This window comes from Pleurodeles waltl, chromosome 11 (genome assembly GCF_031143425.1).
Source record: "Pleurodeles waltl isolate 20211129_DDA chromosome 11, aPleWal1.hap1.20221129, whole genome shotgun sequence".
Classification (NCBI taxonomy): domain Eukaryota; kingdom Metazoa; phylum Chordata; class Amphibia; order Caudata; family Salamandridae; genus Pleurodeles; species Pleurodeles waltl.
In genome coordinates, this window is record NC_090450.1 from 719487445 (window position 1) to 719507833 (window position 20389).

At 46.6% G+C, this 20389-nt stretch overlaps 1 protein-coding gene across 1 annotated transcript in view; it reads left to right on the top strand.

Annotated features, from left to right (window-relative positions):
* FAM178B (family with sequence similarity 178 member B) overlaps positions 1-10693 on the top strand; it is an 80507-nt gene extending 69814 nt beyond the window's left edge. The window contains exon 3 of the mRNA XM_069215478.1: positions 10155-10693. Within this exon, the coding sequence (XP_069071579.1) occupies positions 10155-10466 (312 nt within the window). The 3' untranslated portion in view covers positions 10467-10693. The remainder of the gene's footprint in view (positions 1-10154) is intronic.
* The last annotated feature ends 9696 nt before the right edge of the window (positions 10694-20389 follow it).

Here is a 20389-nt window from a genome sequence, read left to right on the forward strand (position 1 = left end):
TTTCTCGCATGATTCGCCATTCCTCCTGTCTACAGTATACACATTAGCATTGCCTGTTTTCACTAATATTGTGCACTACTGTATTCCTTATTGGTACATGTATGTGCTTACACAAATTGTGTTAACTACTATACTTACTGTACTTCATGGTCTTTATTTCTATAATTTGATTTTCCATTGCGCATGTACAGTACGTCCACATTTACTGATTTGATTGTTGTAACTTGTCACTGCGACGCATGAGATTCGCTCACATACCGTTACCTAATATTTCCTAACTCTAGTAATACTGTGGACCACTGTGTACCATCTTAGTGCTATATACTTATCTCCTCACGACGACACATGTGAAGGGCTCTTACAACTATTACTAATATTTCCTAAACATTAACAATACTGTGAACTATTGTATATCCCATTAATAAACACATGTTTTTATGCAATGGGTGTGAACTGCTACACCCACTCACTACACTGAGAACACATTCAATACAAAGAACTATATATTTTCTGTTTCTTTTCATTGTAACAAATATGAATGGCTCTTATACTGTTGACTAATATTTCCCAAACACTGTATAATACTGAGGACTACTGTATATCCCACTGATGTATACATGTTTCTATGCATATGGCTCAACTGTTGCACCTACCTACTACACTTCATTGCCTCTACCTCTTGTTGGTCTCATTTACCATCACAACTGTATAGTGCAGTAGTGTAACATTACACACCTATTATATCCTTGGACACAATCACACTGTCACTCTCTTATGTCTTGATTCTATCCTCTTCTCCGGTTCTCCAGGCACCTTCTCGGTGCCCAGCATCAACAGAGTCACTGTCGAACCCTTACTAACGTTTCTACTGTTTATGCTTTTCCTATTATATGGTGTCACATTTTCTCCGATTTACATTCAAGATGGCCGTCGCTTTCACCCTTTCAGCCCAGTCACACCAAAGAGGGTCGTCAGTGCAGCTTATTTAACTTAGTCCCTTTTCCATGTCAACTGCACCTCTGCCTCCTACTTAATCTACTAGTATTTCCCCTCGCAGATCATCACTCGATCTCGCGTTTACCGGACAGCTCACCACTACGCTACTACTCAGTAAGTTCCCAACTCGCCTTCGCCACGCTCATCGTAACGCGGTCCTCACTGCCACTAGTTAACGCATTTTGCTAGATATTTCCTAAGAACGAGAATCGCTTCTATTACTCCATGTTTTAAGCGTTCCTTTTCCCCCCTAATCACTCTAGTTATACCCACACCCCTACGCTCCTCTTCACGGGCAACAGTCACTTCAATGTGCTTATCACTTACCTCGCCTTACGATCGAGACTCGCACTTTATCCTTTCTCTCAGTGATTTTCTCACCGTTATTTAGTGCACGCCCTCGCCCCTGCGGTCATTTTTAATTAATTAGACTCACGTGTGTCGAGCCCTCACCAGCCGCTCACCACGACCCGGGTTATATTTTTTGCATTCTCCCAACCGTGACTTGTTCATTTTGGGGCCACCGTACACCCCGATTCTGTGTCTTTATACCGGTGTGACTCTTACTCAGACGCAACAATTAATTCTTTTTACCTTAAATCACCAATTACCAACCGCTTATTTAAACTGGATATTCATTCACCGGCTTTTATTGCGTTTACTCTTTTTTAAAATCCTGCCCTCGCTTTATATACCTATTTTCTTCCCTGTTACCACTTTAGGTCATTTTATAGGCTTATCAGGGCCTTCTCATATCTTCGATTCCATGCAAGCCTTTTACACACGCACCTGTAGCTGCCTGGCGCAGCCATACCTATTTCAGTTCTTTACCATTTACTCAGGTATGTTCTCACTGACCATTCTTATCTTTCTTCTATTTATATAGATTTTCCTTTCTCTCTAATCCAACTTTTCCTCACCTTTTTCCTTCTTATCGCCTTACCTTTACATTTTTCCCCACCTTTTTCCTTCTTATCACCTTACCTTTACATTTTTTAGCTCTCTACGTTTTCCCAACTATCCTGTCACACACGATTACTTATCCCATTCTATTTCTCTCCTTTTCTCTGATCCATCTCACTCACTTTCTCTCCAGCCCACCTATACTTCACTACTACACACCACCACCAAACCTACTTGAGCCTGCTGTCCCAGGTATGACTCTCACCCGTCTGTTATGCCCTCTGGGCTCACCGCCTTCATTACTGTTTCTTTTTTCTAAACTTGCATTTAGCCGTATCTCCCCTTTATCTTTTCTACTTTCTCTCCTGCATTTCTCGTAGACTTTTAAGTTTCTCCCTATTGCACAACAATTGCATGCTCACACTGCTTCAAATTGCATATACTCTATTACTCTCCAACATTTTGTTTTTATAGACCAACTTTAAAACTTGATCACGGTGCTGTTATTTGACCCCACTACCACTCACCTCTAAAGCCATGTTAATCACTTACTCACTTACATAATCAGAACGCTTTCTGGTTTCACACCAGATTCCAATACACACATATGTATCCAATGTTTGCTGTCATTACTTTATTACAGCCTTGATAAAGTCACTTGTGTGACGAAACACGTGTTGGCTGTATCTCCACGATGACTCAATGCTTTCTAAGCACCTACGAATAAAGACACCATCTGCAAACAGGATTTGAGACTCGTTTCAACTTTATACTTCCCTCAACTCTCGGAACCACACCAGGAATATCTTTTTCTGCCTTACTGTTGGACATTACTCTCTGTGTGCTGTGGCCAATGTTTTCCCATCTTTCAGTTGTAGACAGTGCCTTTATTTTTTTACAGGACCTGTGAGGAATATGCTTTGGGCAGATCTGAGGATCCGTATGGCTACATTGACCCACCTTGAGGAGCCCTTGTCCAAGGATAACTGGTATGAGGAACTGACTGATACCAAAACTCACCAGACAATGTCCCGGTCTCTCCTCCTATTGTAGCTAAAGAGCATGGGGCTTCTTTTGCTAGGGTAGTGTGAAAGATGGCTGAGGTATTGCATCTTACGCTGCCCTTGGTGTCAGTCAAGACAAATGTCTTTACAGTGGTGCTTCAACATGGGGTATATACCCTTTGGAACCTCTCCTCCCCTTCAATGAAGCCCTCACTGATATCCCCCACTGGGTCTGGGCCAAGCCCTGCACAAGTGCTCATGAGCAGAAGATGATCACGCACCGCCAATGCCCTGCTCCTGGGAATCCACCTTTCCTCACCAGGCACCCACCCTTGAAAGCCTGGTAATACAAGCCTCAACTTCCAAGGTTAACACTGCTGTGTTCCCTACCACGCCATCAGTTAGGGAATTCAAGAGGATTTTATCTTCCATCAGCCTTGCACTGCCGTCACTGGATAGAGCAATTGCTTAGTCGGTGGTGCTTCATAGCCATCTTGATTGAGATCCACTTACTTCTCAAAGGGAAGTTCAGGCATCCCTTATGGACATGCCCTTCAAAGGAACTTGCCTGTTCAGCAACAAGGTAGATTCACTACTTGAGCACTTTAGGGAGAGCAGGGCCACTGCCCGGTCCCACGCCAGCCTAATCCTGCCTTCCGCTCCTTCCGTGGATAGGGTAAGGGCTATCAGTCCATTTCCACCCAGAATCCAAGGCCAACAGACTCTCCAGTCATTCGTGGTCATGGAACAGCTCCCACAAGCCTTGTGGGACCCAAAACCAGAGATCTGCCCAGTCTGGCAGCTGTCCCTTCCAAACCTCTTTAACATGCCCTCAGAACATCACAAGCAATCAGTTGACTGCAGGATCCAGCACCACCTTATAACTTCAGACAAGTGGGTGCTCTAAATTGTTCAGCGGAGTTACCCCTTCCATTCACAGAAACCCCGTCATCAATTGCAACTCTCCTCAGATCAGCTGTTGAAGGATCATCTCTAACTCTTGCATCAGGCGGTACAGGCAATGTTGTCCAAAGGGGTCATCAAGAGGGTACCAGCATCAGAAGTAGGTTGTGGTAGTTATTCCTGCTACTTTCTTGTGCTCGAAAAGGATGGCAGCCTTCGCCTTATTCTAGATTTGCGCCATCTCAACTACTTCCTGAAGAAAGAGAAATTCAAGATGCTCACATTAGCTCAGTTCCTGATTGCCCTGGATCCAGGAGACTGGATGTTAGTGGTGGACTTGCAGGACGCATATTTCCATATACCCATCCTGCTGGTCCATAGATGTTACCTGCAGTTCACAGCGGGCCATGAATATTTTCAGTTTGCTTATTTTCAGTTTGCTGTGCCCCCTTTTGGCCTTAACAGTGCCCCTCAGGTGTTTATGAAAGTGATGACAGTGTTGCTGCCCATCTACAGAAATCAGGGGTTCCAGTTTTCCACTACCTTGACAACTGGCAGTAGAAAGCGGGCTCATTGCAGGTAGTCATCACACATCTCCAGACTACGGCGGACCTCCTGCATTCACAGGGACTCACCATCAATGTGCTGAAGTCACACCTGACTCCGTATCAGATGCTTACTTTAATCAGAGCCATTCTGGACACAGTGCACTTCCGCAACCATCCTCCGAATCGTTGTGTCCAGGATATTCGGGCTATAATAAAAATGTTTCAGCTTCTATCTTGGATTTTGGTGAAACTGACTGTGAGGCTGCTGGGTCTCATGGTCTCCTGCATCCTGCTGATAAAGCATGATCACTGACACATGTGGGCCTCAATGGACACAGCATCAGGGAAATCTCTCCAACCTGGCCCAGATATCGGAGGGTGCTGCAAAAGGTCAGGAGTGGCGGCTAACAAACAGTGAGTAGGTCAGCAGCAGACCCATCTTCTTTCCCTACTAGATCTCACAGTAGTAACAGATGCGTTGCTTTTGGGTTGGGGAAGCCACTTTGGAGAGGCAGAGATCAGAGGACTCTGGTCTTTGGTGGAGTCTCATATCCACATCAGCTTGTTGGAGATGAGAGCGATAGGCTTGGCACTGAAAATCTTCCATCCCTCCATCAAGGGACGGCTGGTTTAGGTTTTTCACGGACAACACACCGTCACATGGACTCTGTGCCAGGAGTGTCTGTGACTCTGGGCATTGCAGGAACGTCAGGACATTTTCCATGACATGCAACACCTGGTGGGGTCTCTGAACTCAGCTGTCAATGCCTCATGGATTATCCACATCCGGGGATGATGCAAAGTCTCTTCTATGACTCATGAGAACCTAGGTTTGAACTATTTACAACTGCTTAGAACGCGCAATGTCAGCACTTCTGTGTGTTGGATTTTCCAAGCCGGCTCTTGCTCAGAGACGCATTATGGACCATATTTAACAGAAAATGGCGCATTGCGGTGCTGCTCCAAAATTGGCAGCGCCAGAATGCGTCACTTTAGAAATGCAGGGATGCACCATATTAATTAAAATACGCCTGCGTTTCCCCCTGCGCTGGCGCTAAATTGAGCTGCCTAGCGCCAACGCAGGCATCCTTGCACCATCATGCAAGGATGTCTGCATTGAGGGGTTTGATTGTTTATGTGCAGGAAGGTGTCACTTCCTGCACATAAACAATCACTAATGGAGATTTGGCACTTCTGTTTTTGCTGCAGAATGCCAAAGCGTCATTTTGAATGATTGTTTATGTGCAGAAAGGGACACCTTCCCGCACATAAACAATCATTTCTGGCATTTTGCTCTAGCACACATAGAAAAAGCAAAAAAACAAGGAGGAATAAGAGTATTCCTCTTCGTCATGTCACTCTAACGCCACCCCTGGGGTGGTGTTAAATTTTGGTGCTGCCTCAGGATTACGAAAACACATAAATCTGAGGCAGCGTCAAAATGCAATGGGTGTTGCTGTGGCACGCCGACAGCAACACTGATTGCATGCCCCTTTAACGCAAAGTGCTGCGTGTGAAGGGGCCGTATTTACAAGGTGGCGTAAAGCCACAAAAAGTGGCTTAACCCCACCTTGTAAATAAGGTGCAGGGCATAGCCCCACCGGAGCAACATGTAAAGTGATGCTCCAGTGGCGCTAGGGGCTCATAAATATGTCCCCATACTCTTTAGTGGAGCTGAGGATTCCTTCACTTCTTCCCGCCAATACCACTCCTGCCCAGGCTGTGAAGACTGTCAGGACAGACTGGGCCCAACTCATCCTTATGACTCTGAATTGCGCATATAGAGTATGGTATCCCGAATTCCTGCACATAAACATCAGTCCTCCGATCAGGCTTCCCCTTTGGGAGGATTGCCTGGTCCAGCATTAGGGCAGGGTTCTGCACCCAAACCTGCGCATGTGCCGCCTTCTTGCATGGAGATTGCGCAGCAGCAGTTGAGAGTCCTCAGTCTCCCTCCCAAAGTCTGTGAGGTTATCTTTGCAACCAGGTCTTCCTCCACAAAGACCAAATATGCCTGCCGTTGTGACAAGTTTGTGGCTTTGACATTTTATCAACCATCCAGCCACCCTGACATTTTATCAACCATCACCAGGACGTTTCCAACAGGGCTGAGAAGAAACATGTGTCTGTCTTTAATAGGGCCAAAAGAGACAGAGAGAGATTCAGATAGTTGGAGGCTGATGGGGGTGCCAGCAAAGCCCTGAACAACAGTGTTAACATCTGATGGCAGCATTTTCACATCCCCAGAGAGCTGAACGATGTCCCAGTGTTGATTGCATTTCAAAAGGATGTACCTCAATGATGATGATAACCTGAGGGTTCAGCACACTGCAAGGCACATAGGTGGTCATTCCGACCCTGGCGGTTTCAAACCGCCAGGGCCGGGGACCACGGAAGCACCGCCAACAGGCTGGCGGTGCTTCCAGGGCCATTCTGACCGCGGCGGTAAAGCCGCGGTCAGAAAAGGGGAACCGGCGGTTTCCCGCCGGTTTTCCCCTGGCTCAGGGAATCCTCCATGCCGCCATGGGGATTCCGACCCCCTTCCCGCCATCCTGTTCCTGGTGGTAAAACCCGCCAGGAACAGGATGGCGGGAATGGGTGTCGTGGGGCCCCTGGGGGCCCCACCATGATTTTCACTGTCTGCATGCAGACAGTGAAAATCGCGACAGGTGCTACTGCACCCGTCGCACCCCTGCAACTCCGCCGGCTCCATTCGGAGCCGGCTTCCTCGTTGCAGGGGCTTTCCCGCTGGGCCGGCGGACGATCTTCTGGAGATCGCCCGCCGGCCCAGCGGGAAAGTCAAATTGACCCCGCGGTCATTTGACCGCGGTGCGGTCTTTGGGCGGTTCCCGCCCGGCGGGCGGTTCCAGCCGCCCGCCGGGCTCGGAATGAGCCCCATAGTGTTGGGAACCTCGGAGGGAGAAGACCGTCAGAAACCAAAGGTGTGCATGACATTGGTGTTTCTGGTGTTGGGGTACATTAGGGCTGGTAAACTGGTCACGCGAAGACTCGGGTACAATCTGCTCATCAAATCTAGGGTCTCTGTTCCATTTCTTAGGGCAAGACCTCACCCCATGTCCTTTCCTATGACAATACATATACACTTATCCCCGGGGTGTGTCCTCATTGCCCGGAACCTGTTAGTCTTCCCTGAAGGCCCTGACCCTATTGCCTGTGCTCCATTCCCTGCCCCTCTACTAAAGCCTCCAAGTTTTTCAGCTAAAGTGCAAGGACTTTACCCCACTTATACTTTTCCTTCAACTTGTCCTTCTACTATCTCTGCCACAAAATAACCTCAATGGCAGTGTGTTCTTCAGTGTACCCTCTGATGTAACGGAGTGAATTTCTAACATAGGCTCCGACCACTAAGGGCACAGAGTTAGCTGAACTTGCATTTACTCCCTCGGGTACTCTCAGGATACCTACCACTCTGGAGGCAAAGTCCGCTGCATGTGTAGCTTAACTTTAGTCCAATTCGCCTGTGTCTTCCCCACCTCCTCCGAAGCCCGAATCAGGGCCCTCCAGGCATTCCTTAAAACAGTTAGGTGGGATCTATTTTCTGCTGGTATGTCACATGAAGGGTTCTGCACTGGCACATCTGGGCAGTATTATTTGTCTCGTGAGCTTTGACTGCTTGGGTAACTATAGCACCCTTCTCAGCTGGGGTTAGAAAGTTGTCTAACATTATTTCAAAATCTGCCCAGTTCAAGTCCTCTTCCAATGGTCCCTCCCTCAGCCCCTAATTGGTTAGCGCGGAATGGTCAGTTGGCTCTGCTTCCTAGGAAAATGAATCTGGGGAGGAGGAAGGCAAATCCCTGTGTATCCTCATTATATAGGGGTGGTCTTGTTTTTCTCTCTTTGACTGGGCGTGGAGGACAACCAGCGACTGTGGGTTTGAACCCCCAAATCCCTCTCAGTGTCTTGTTTAAAGATTTTCCATTTCTCTTCAATCATCTTATTAGAGTCTTGCAAACTAGCAATAACAGATTTATCATATCTTCGTGAACCTTCATTATACCACAGGTAAAAATAGACCTTTCCCTGGGTGGGACACTTCGAAAAACCCCTGCAAATACCTCAACTTAATCAAGATCAAAAGGATCAACATCAGGAAATTGCAAACCAGGCTTGTCAGAAATCTATCCATGCTAACATGACACAAGGATATCATATTTTCAATGACAATCCCCCCTTCTTAAAAATTGCAAACAAATCTTACACACGTATGCCATTGGAGTGTTGCCAGAGGGCCAAGAAAATATTCCTCCTATTTTGCTTCACCTTTAGTCCTGGCCCTTTCACAACAGTCACACTTTAATCTCCAGTGTACAGAGGGCAGACTCTGTCGAATCGCATAGGCATCGCCATTCTTGTCACTGACAAGAGAAGGGAAAAAATGAGCAGAGTGTTGTAGGGTTTGAGAGAAAGAGAAGAGAGGATTTGCAGAGGAACAAAGTCAAACGCTTGGTGGCCCTTGTGTTCAACAAACAGTGGGTTATAGCGGGGGAGACCCTGTAGCTACTGCAGTTGCGGAGGCTACTGGCCCTGCATCTAGAGTCACAGGACCATACAATAATGCAAAAGAGACATCCACACAGATAATCACACATCTCACATACTTCCCAGTTCCCAACCCTTCACAGGTCTGGACTATCTTACGGAGGATAGACAACAGGGAGTGACTCCATGCCTTTCACCTGAAGAGAGCTCAAGAGAGTCCCATATAACAGAGAATACCCCTTCTATCTTGCCACTCATAATTAACGCTAGGTCCCCATACACCTTACTTGGACGCTTTTGGGATGCTGATTACCACTGTCTGCAGTGGGCCAGCAGGTAGGAAGAGACCTCACAAAAACTACGGACCGGACAACCTTTGTCTGTTCCCATCATGGCAGCCCCTTACACAGAGAACCAGGCAATACCATGCTCTGACACCAAGAATTGTTGCGGAACTGACCAAAGAGTTTGTAACTCCTCAGCACTGGCTTTTGACTGAAAGGTTATGATTAGAAAGATCAGGCGAGCAAGATGTATTCCAAAAGCATCAGAGGTGTATCTGCATTGAACAGTATGGTGTGAAGCACTCAGCCGAGCTCTGAGAACGTGTCACATGTGCACTTTGTTGAGCCAGTATACAGTTTCTTGCAGACTGCATACCTGGCTTCGAGAAGTGGACAGTTTACACAATAAGTCATACATATTAGGCATAAAAGAGTGACAGTAAGACAAATTCTGGCATTCCTCGTGAGTTAGTGCCTTATTTATACCATTCAAGGCATCCTTCAGCTAAGAGGCCTTCGGCTTTGCCCAGACAAGGTAGGCACAGTGAGAAGAGCTAGGTGCACATACACGCGAGTAGCAAAAAGGGTCAGTAGTTCCTGGTAGCAGAGGTTCAGCATTCGGAGGTTCTCTAAGTTGAAGAGTCCAAGAATTCAGCAATCAAGTGTAGCAAAGTCCAAATAGAGAAAGGGTGTAGTAAGAGGGTATTTGAAAAGAGCTCATGAGAATGCATTCCATTCCCCTCTCATCTCCTCTGATAAAGATAGCCTTTTGTAACACAATATCATTTTTTTTTTTAAAACAAAAAACAGTGCATTTTAATCCTGTTTGTCTGCCTAGGCCGTTTAAGGACATACACTGCATCTCCTTATTTTGATGTCAATTGGAGAGCGGACATGCAGTCGCTGCGCCATCTTTTGTCCTTCAGTATTACTGTAGTATATCTGGCCTCCAGTGTGAGTTCTTGTCCAGCTACATACTGCCAGTGACAGCACTAATACAACTGTTTGTGCCGTAGGAGCTGTACCCGCAGGAGCTGCACCCCTATTGCCGTGCGACGGTGTGGCCGGCCTCGGAGCTCCCAGGCGCTGGTACCATGGTTGTGATGAGCGACAACGAGGAGGTGGCGCGGCGCCGGAGAATGATCATCAATGCCGAGGCCATAGCGTCGTGCCGAGGGAGGGCTGTGGGGGACGCGGCGCTATCCCGAGGAAGGGTCCCTGAATCCGAGGTGCTGGCCTCTGTCCCGGGCAGTGCCGCCGGTGACGCTGATTCCAACACCGAGGCAAAGACCGCCGCAGTTAAAGGGACCAAGGAGGGGAGCGAGTGAACAGCACAGCAGTGTGTGCGCCTTGCGTGCGAATGCGTCAGAGAACAGCCATGACTTTAAAGTCGCTATTTTTTTGTGCAAAAACATGTTTGTATCAATTTCATAAACAAGGAAAATGCGATCTTCCTTTATCCTTTGTATGTATCCAGATATTTTCTTGTTGAAAAAGTATCGTTATAAAGCAGTTTTCGGTCTTTTCTCTTTGGATGGGTTGTTTATAATTTATTTCCCCCTGCTCACGGGGGTATGGCGATCACACCATGCTTCAGCGTGTGCCTAAATAAATGAAAATGTTGTTTTATTAAATGTGTCCTGCTTTACATTGGAAGCACTGTGTTGTGTGATTTAACGAGGATAACGCCTGGTTAGAGTTGGCGTTAACTCATTCCACGGTGTAAAACTGTACAATTGGTGTACAGTTTGTAACAAAAGGGTGTCTTTCTGACTCTCTCGTTGTGTTCCTTTTTTTTGTGAAAGTATGAATGGTGCACAGTGAAAACTATGCCCAGGGGAAGTGGTGGACAGTGTGGGCCACTACATGGAGTAAAACTAAATTACTTTGTCGCGGGGCAATTGTTAGCGGAGTTTAGTATCCATTGGGCTGAATACGATCTGTGTCTGTGGATGTGTGTAAGTCCACGAGGTGGGGTGACACAGAGGTGTGCAGGTGGGGAGGGATTGTTGATCCTGGCTAGGGTTGAAGTAAGAGAGTCTATTGCTGCCCACCCCATGTGCTGACGGACTCCAAAGCCCTCCATTGTTTCTGGCCAAGAATTTGGTGTAAGCCGTAACTCACAGTGCTAACTAAAGATATCACACAGACAAAGATATCACACAGACACACTTCCACGTCAGCAAAAGGTTGCTTTAGTAAAAAGGTAAGATAAGGGTCTGTTCCTTTGCTCAATTACTTTACAGACTAATAACCCTACCTATCAAACTAGTACATGTGACTATCTATACCTCTACACCTCTCCTACCCCAGAAACAAATTGACCATTTTCTAGGCATTCATACATTTCCTATAACTGTCTGCATCCTGACAGGCCACTGACTACTTTCTTGCTACTGATATACTGGTCATGTCTAAACCCGGGCTTGGGAGTGCGGGGCCAAGATGACAACCGAGTAAGATGCATTGCTTGGCTCCTCCGGCCACCCCTCATGGCTATTGCCTGCCACAGCTAACCGCGGGACCCAACATCGCGCAGATCGGAGCAGAAACACACCTGGTACACAGCTGAGAGGCACAGAATAGAATCAGCGAGCTGCCTCTGGGACCACACGAGGCCACAGAACGCCAGTGCGCCTTGCATCTCATTGACAGATGGTCGTTTTGCGCATCCTAAACATGGCGCTAACCCCTATATTTTGATGCTAGATGGGCCTTGCGTCAATATATAAATATGGAGTTGGGTTAGCGCCGTTTTAGCACCAAAATGAATGGCGCTAAAATGACTCTAACCATCCATAAATATGGGCCTAAATGAGTGGGTATCTCGATGACTCTACTTAAGCAATTTCCTGCACCCTCGCCGATTCGAGGCACAAGTCAGCTGAGTGCATAGCAACAAAAGGTACACCCAAAACAAGAGATCTTTAAGACAGATATACAGACCACAGCAGAACACAGCAGGTTTTGTCACAAACTGATCTGAGCCTGCAGATCCCCATCTTTGCACCTATCAGGTGGACGTGCACTGGCTCGTAATGTGTTAGTTCTTTTTTTTTTTTTTTTTTTTTTTATAAATTAACGAAGGAAGGACAAGAACGCTGTCACGCTGCTTCATCAAAAAGGTCTGAGATTGAGAGCCATTTGGATGGCACTGGAGCTTTTTAAACATTTAAAGGAATTTAACGATTAAGGCCCATATTTATACTTTTTGACGCAAACCAGCGCCGGCGCTGGTTTGCCTTAAAAAATTTACCACCGGCTAACGCCATTCCTATGCACCAGGCGGGCGCCTTATTTAAGGATTGGCATTAGCCGGCACTGCATGCTGGTCAGAGTATAAAACAAATGACTCAAACCAGCCAGCGCCAGCATAGGGAAAAATGGGGGTTGTGCGTCAAAAAATGGTGCAAGTCATGGCTCAAACCGGACTTGCGCCATTTTGTGACGCACAACCCCCATTGAAATGACTCCTGTCTTAGCAAAGACAGGAGTCATGCCCCCTTGCCCAATGGCCATGCCGAAGGGACTTCTGTCCCCTGGGCATGGCCATTGGGCACAGTGGCATGTAGGGGGGCCCAAGTTAGGCCCCCCTATGCCACGTTTAAAAAAATAAAAATTATACTTACCTCTACTTACCTGGGATGGCTCCCCCCATCCATGGGTGTCCCCCAGGGGTGGGCGAGGGTGGCAGGGGGTGTCCCTGAGGGCAGGGGAGGGCACCTCTGGACTGTTTCCATGGTCAGAGACCATGGAAGTGAGCCCACAGGCCCCTTAACGCCTGCCCTCATCCAGGCATTAAAAAACGGCACACATCAGGCTGTGCGCTGTTTTTTAAGGCCCGCCCCCTCCTGTGCGTCAGAATGACGCGGGAGTATAAATAAGGCACACAGACCTTAAAGTCATTTTTTGGACGGGAACACCTACCTTGCAGGTCAATAACGCAAGGCAGTTTCCCGCATCCAGAAAATGACGCACACTGAGGAATTTTGACATTCGCGTGGTCGGGCGTCATTATATAAATATGGGGCAAGGTTTGTGCTAAATGTGCGTCAAAATTTTTGACGCACATTCAGCGCAGACAGAGTATAAATATACCCCTAAGTGGACCATATGAAGTGATCCGTCCATAAGTGAAAGAGAAGTAAAAGAAACTCACTGGATGTTGATATACTTTGGTGACGATGAGTGAGTCTGTGCCTGTATGATTTATATTGTATGCTAATATGGATTGCTTGTGTTGGGAGAATATATAATTGTCCTGAAGAAGGAGGTAAAAGGACTGTGAAAGACCACTGAAACGCATTGACGCTAGTTGGATTGCTGGACCCATTGGAATTGGCCTAAAATTGATTAAGAACTTGGTGTATGAATCAGTTGGCCAGTATATACCAAATTTAGGACAGCATTGGGTGATAGACCATGAGGATGTCTTGTGTTTTGTCTCCCATAATGTTTTGTTTTAGCTTAAACTCCCTCTAGTGGTACCTTGTGGAGCAGGTGGGGGCTTTTTTTTAGTAGTGATTTTATGTTTCTTGTTGTATTTGGGATTATTTATTAAATCATTTTTCAGATATTCCTTTATTAAGATTGATCATTTGGATGTATGAGTGTTTCAGTAGAGTGTTAAGTGGTGGAGAATTTTGCATTTCACCTGGGGTCTTTCTTTTCAAATTCCTTAATGTGGTAGCCCAGTATGGCATCGGCACAAGGAAAGAAGGACCGCATCTTAAAAGATATACTCACTCTCTCCGCAGGCACCACTGAGGATAACACCTTCAACCAGCCATGTCTGTGAAGGAGGGAGGGAGGGTGAGGCCCTACTAATGAGATCATGTATGGAGAAGCTATTTATGTCTCTGCATGAGGACATTCAACTGGTCAATAGCAAGCTTTTTTAGAATGTCAGGGATGTGAAGCATGATTTGGCGGGGGTGGGTGATCGGGTCTTTGCACTGGAAGATAATGAAACTGCAGAGGTGAGGAGCTTGAACATCTGAGGCAGGAGGTTCTACACCTACAGGAGTAGCAGGTGAACCTACTGGCCCAGGCAGAAGACTTTGAAAACCATTCCCACAGGAACAACATTTGAATCAGGGAGGTACCAAAATGGGCTGAGGGTTTGGTTATATGGGACTATGTTATGGCTCTCCTTCATCAGATTTTAGACTCAATAGAAGAGCTCCAAATACAGCTGGTTACGGTTCACAAGGTGAAGCTTGCAGACCCCGTAGGGACACATCTACCAAACCTTGCATGTGTCCATGATTTTCAGCTCAACGTAAATATCTTGCACACGGCTAGAGACCTCCACCCTATACAATCCAGGGCCACAAGCTTGCACTGTACCAAGATCTTTCTGCCCTGAATCTCCAGTCAAAGTTCCTACACAGCAAAGGACTCTCATGCAGCTGGGGCCATCTGTTCCGCCTAATCCTACACTAAGAAGACCCTTGCACCATATTAAAAAATGGTAACAGGGGCGCGTCACCAGGTAAGCCTCCCGACCTGAGGTGGAATGCAGCTCCCCCCACAGATCCCCATGACTAGCAAGAGATGAAGACACCAATGGCAACAGGTCAGAAAACTTCCCACAGTTCTTTACCCAGACCCTGAGACTATCACACTAGCGAGGCAAGCAGTCATTCACAGTCTTACTGGAGACCCAGAGAGACTGACTGCAAATTAAGAATGGTTCTGCACTTACTGACACTAAAGGAGGGCCTGAAACACCCCAGGGCCAGCTTCCTGTATCAGACTTGGATGGCGGTAGAGGAGTGGGAATCTGTACACTCCACTGTCAAATACGGAGTATCCTGCCCTCAGTCCTAGAGCCATCCACAGGACTGCCTAGGCAGCTGACCGCATACACTGGAAAATTTTTTGTTTCATTGTTCATGTTGTAGTCGAGGGAACCGTGGTGGAGTTTTAAAAGGGGATAATACTCAAACCATCAAACATCAGTTCCTCTTGGTCGGGGTCCTGAAAGGGGGCAAAAAGTCAGAGGGGGTGCATGTGCAAAGAAGCCCAGTTTCCTATACACACACACACCTGCCCCTACCCATTCTGATCTAAAGATCACCAGTCTTATCGTTCGAGGCCTCAACAACCCAGCCAAGCAAAACGTGGTGGAACACAGCAGGGGGTACACATGCCTCCTCCAAGACTCATTTGCTTGTTTGTGACTGGCATAGGCTTAAATCCCACCATTATCCCCACCAATATTTCTCCTCCAACTCAACTAAGACAGGAGGGGGTATCCATTGTTTTTGCATGCTCCTATATGGGAACAGTTGGGAGTAAAGTAGCTAAGGTATGAGGTAGACTGTTAGGTTTGGGGGCTTCCACTCACAATTGCTTCAGCAAATGCTTCTAATGAGAATTAGGAGCAATTCCTGAAGCAATCAGTGCAGAACACCACGCAGGACACCATGGACACCCAAGAACAGGCTGTACTAATGGGGGAGATCTCAACCTGGTAATGAGCAACGGTCTCAACAGATTGGGACAACGGTATGGCCATGCTAGGACTCTTTTGGGGGGGATGGAGTGGCTAAGGAAAGCAGGTTTTGAAGACATGTGGAGGTTAGTCCACCCTCACCCTAGAGATTACACCTACTTGTCCCCTGCCCACAAAACATACCACCATAAACTACTTTTAGGTACACAGACCATGCAAACAAAAATAAATGACATTTCTATTGAACCTAGGACCCTGCCTGACCTCATCCTCCTGAGCCTCACTATACCAGCCAACCTCTCACATTGAGTGACTGGTTCATGAAGGCTAAGAGACAGCTTATTGCATCGACCTGCCACTGTTGATAAGGTCACGAACGCCATCTTCCTGCTGTCTAAGGACACAGGTGACATCTCTGTTTCCACCCGATGGGAGACACTCAGGAGGGTAGTGAGACTGCCTCTCTTCGGCCAACAAATTGCATTCAGATGTGAGAAAGAAATTAGAGATGCAGGGAACAGTGGCCATCCACAAGCACACTGGGCTGCAGTAGTCTGGTAACAGGCTGAATCTGCAGGGGCCCAGCTGCGTGGCCTAGATATGGAGGGGTAGTAAGCGCTATATAAATACTATTACAATACAATACAATACAGTTGAGCCGAATACGCCCTTCTTCAACTACAGCATACGTTCTTTTTAGGCTGGGACAAATGTGGGAGACTGCAGCCACACAAGTTTTGGGCTAAGCATTAGGCAGAGAGGTTTAAGACGCCTGTCCCCTCCAACAGTGGCAAAGTCTCTGACGATGGCCAGATAGTGACAGCCTTTTGGGACCTTCACAAGTCCCTAAATGAGGCACAAGACTTACAGGAGGCAGACATCCATTCCCATCTGCAGGGGGCTCACAATATTGATTGACTGGTTAGCAAGTCGCTACCCTAGATCACGCTATACAAATTCAGGAGGACATCTAGGTAGTAGCACTACCAAAGTTACATAAATCTCTATGCCCTTGTGGCTTCACCATCCTATTTTACAAGACCTTCTGCCCTGCACATGTCCCAGTCCTCACCAGACTTTTTAATTCCGTTGCACACACGGGTACCCTTCCCTGATCTATGCTGGAGGCCTTGATCTCACTTATCCAAGGCCTAGGAAGGATGCGTCCCCTTGTGGCACTTACCAACCTTTCTTGCTCATAAATGTGGACACTAAACTCTTTACTGGCATTCTGAGAGCTCGAGTCAACCCCATCATGCCTGATTTATTGGATCCTGACTAATCTGGGCTTATCCCCCATAGACAGTGTGGAGACTACTCGAAAATGGTTTTCCATATCATAGAGAAAGGCACGAGGACTTGGAAAGAGGTAATACTCTTAGCTGCCGAAGGTGAAAAAGCATTTAATGGTGTGCTTTGGTCATATCGAATGCGCCGCTGAGCCACTTTGGTTTTGGGAACAGATTTCCTAACTGGATCTAAGCAGCTATAGCGACCCCAAGCTGGCTGTACGACTAAACGCATGCTCTCGACCTGCTTCCCGATCCAAAGAGGAATGCAACAGGGGTGCCCGCTGTCCCCTCTATTTGCTCTGTATAAAGAGCTTCTCTTGTGAAGAGTCCACAATGACTCAAAGATCACCTGGGTGTGGTTTGGAGGGAAAATGCATACCCTCGAAGAGGGCGTGCTGGTAGTGCTCAACGATCCCATGCTTTACGTGCCTCTCTTACCTGAGGAGCTCAGGAGCTTTGGTAATGCGTCAGACTTCTGTATCAATCTCCAAAAGTCGCAGGCCCTTAACCTGTCAACCACACCTCACACTTAGGAACATCTGGCTGTCTTACACCCCTTGGCATGATCTAGCTCCTCTATTTTATACCTTGGGTCACAGATTTCTCTGACGTTTATTGATATGGTAAACAGTGCCTTGAGATCCTAACGGGTGAGTAGTTGCACTTTACAAGCACTGATTGATTGACTGCTAACTACCGGGTACTGCTGCACTACTGCCTATCCTGGCGTGGGAGGTTTCTGTCCTAAAAATGACTGCACTCCCTAAGGCCATTTTTTTGTTTCAGGCCTTATCACTGACTCCTCCAGTGGGTATGGTTAAGATGCTTCAAGCAGAATTCAACTGTTTTGTCTGTGATGGGAAACGCCGCCTGTACTTGTATCTTAATCTTGCATATCAATCTCCAGCTAAAGGGGGTCTGAGATTACCCAACCCCACTCATAGCTACCAAGCTGTACAGCTCTGTTTCTTGCTAGAATGGAACCGCCCAAAACCGAGAAACAAAGTTGCTTTATGGACAGGGCCATAGCAGACTGTCATCTATGGAAAGTGCCCTGGCTCCACCAAAAACAAAGGGCAGGTTTATACTCCTCTGTGATCACCAAGCTCCTCTGGCAGTGTAGGATAGGGTGGCCACTCAGAGAGGGCTAATATCCTTCCCCTCACCACTGAATCCCATTTTGGGCAACCTGGACTATATCGACACCTTCACACAGCAGTTTTCTCTTCCTGGCAGCACTCAGGCTGCAGATCTGTAGAGCATCTTTTTGAGGCTGCAGGGCCTGTATCATTTGAATAATTAAAAAACAAAAACTCATGTCACCTTGAAATGGAATGCCACTGATACCTCCAAATCTGACACTGGCTAATTCTTCCTTCTATTCTAAGCGGAGCACAGCAACTGCTCATGCCTTATAAATCATGGCTCCTAACTAAAAACGGCGATAAACACTTCCTCACACCAACAGCATCCATTTTAGGACATCCTCACTCCACATCCCTACTTCTCATCTCTGCTTCTCATCCCTACTTCTCATCGATCGTCCCTACTTCTCATCCATCATACGCCCTCCCTACTTCTCATCCATCATCCCTACTTCTCATCCATCATACATCATCCCTACTTCTCTTCCATCATCCCTACTTCTCATCCCTGCGTCTAATCCCTGCTTCTCATCCATCATCCCTACTACTCATCCATGCTTCTCATCCATTATCCCTACTTCTCATCCATCAAACATCATCCCTACTTCTCATCCATCACCCCTACTTCTCATCCATCATACATCATACATCATCCCTACTTCTCTTCCATCATCCCTACTTCTTATAATACCTGCGTCTAATCCCTGCTTCTCATCCACCATCCCTACTTCTCATCCACCATCCCTAATTCTCTTTCATCATCCCTACTTCCCATCCCTCATCGCTGCTTCTCATCCATCATCCCTACTCCTCATTCCTCATCCCTCAGTCATACCCACACATTTTCAGTTTTGTGAAACACACCTTCACACTGATTGGTTGGCAACAGCTGATCGATCAGAGTTATGAGAGAGGCCTGCATTCAATTCCACTGAAAAGCATGAAGGAGGGGGAATGAAACTGTGTGTTTGTTTCCAGTGAATTCAAGGCTGCACAACATTTCATTTTATTTACATGAGTGTTTTTCTGTTTACACAGTCCTCTGCAGATAGATCTGCTGGTTTGAGAAATACAAGGATCCCATTGCCTGAGCCATAAATTAGCTCTTGAAGAAAGAGTTATAGAGTTCATCTATGGTTCAACCAAAAACATTCCTGGTTTCAGTTTCATATGTAGAAAGAAAATGTTTAAAATCAGCTCTGGGGACAGTGCAATCCAATTCATCCAAACCTTTTCTGGTTTTATTTTTATTTGTAACAAATAAATTGTTTAAATCTAATGCTGCTTTCAACTCTGAGAGCTGTTTTCTTTTCTTTCCTGAAACCAGAAAGGTTTACATGGAACTGTAGACAAACTGTATAACCCTTTCTCCAGGAGCTGACGTATGGCCCAAGCTGTGGGCTCCTTGTATTTCCCATACCAGCAGAGCATGTGTAAACAGAAAAAAACTCAGTTGAATAAAATGAAATGTTGTGCAGCCTTGAATTCACTGGAAACAAACACACAGTTGCATTTCCTCTCCTCCGTCTTCATCCAGCACATGCAATGAGAAGGCTGTTTTTCAGTGAAATAGAATGCAGGCCTCTCCCATAACTCTGATCAGTGTGAAGATGTGTTTTACAAAACTGAAAATGTGTTGGTATGACTGAGGGATGAGGAATGAGGAGTAGGGACGATGGATGAGGAGTAGGTATGATGGCCGAGGCATGAGAAATAAGAATGATGGAAGATGGATAAAAAGTAGGGATGAGAAGCAGGGATGAGAAGTAGGAACGATGGAAGAGAAGTAGGAATGATTGAAAAGAAGAATGGATGAGAAGCAAGGTTGAGGGATGAGAAGTAGGGATGATGGTAGAGAAGTAAGGATGATGGATGAAAAGTAGGGATGATGTATGATGAATCAGAAGTAGGGCTGAGGGATGGTGGACGAGACGTAGGGATGATGTATGAGAAGTAGGGATGATGGATGACAAGCAGGGATAATGTATGAGAAGTAGGGATAATGGATGAGAAGTAGGGATGATGGAAGGGAAGTAGGATGATGGACGAGAAGTAGGGATGATGGATGAGAAGTAGGGATGATGTTTGATGGATGAGAAGTAGGGATGATGGATGAGAAGCAGGGATCAGACACAGGGATGAGAAGTGGGGATGATGGAAGAAAAGTAGGGATGATGGATGAGAAGTAGGGATGATGTATGATGGATGAGAGGTAGGGATGATGGAAGGGAAGTAGCAATGATGTATGATGGATGAGAAGTAGGGATGATGGATGAAAAGTAAGGATGATGTATGATGGATGAGAAGTAGGGATGATGGATGAGACGTAGGGGTGATGGATGGGAAGTAGGGAT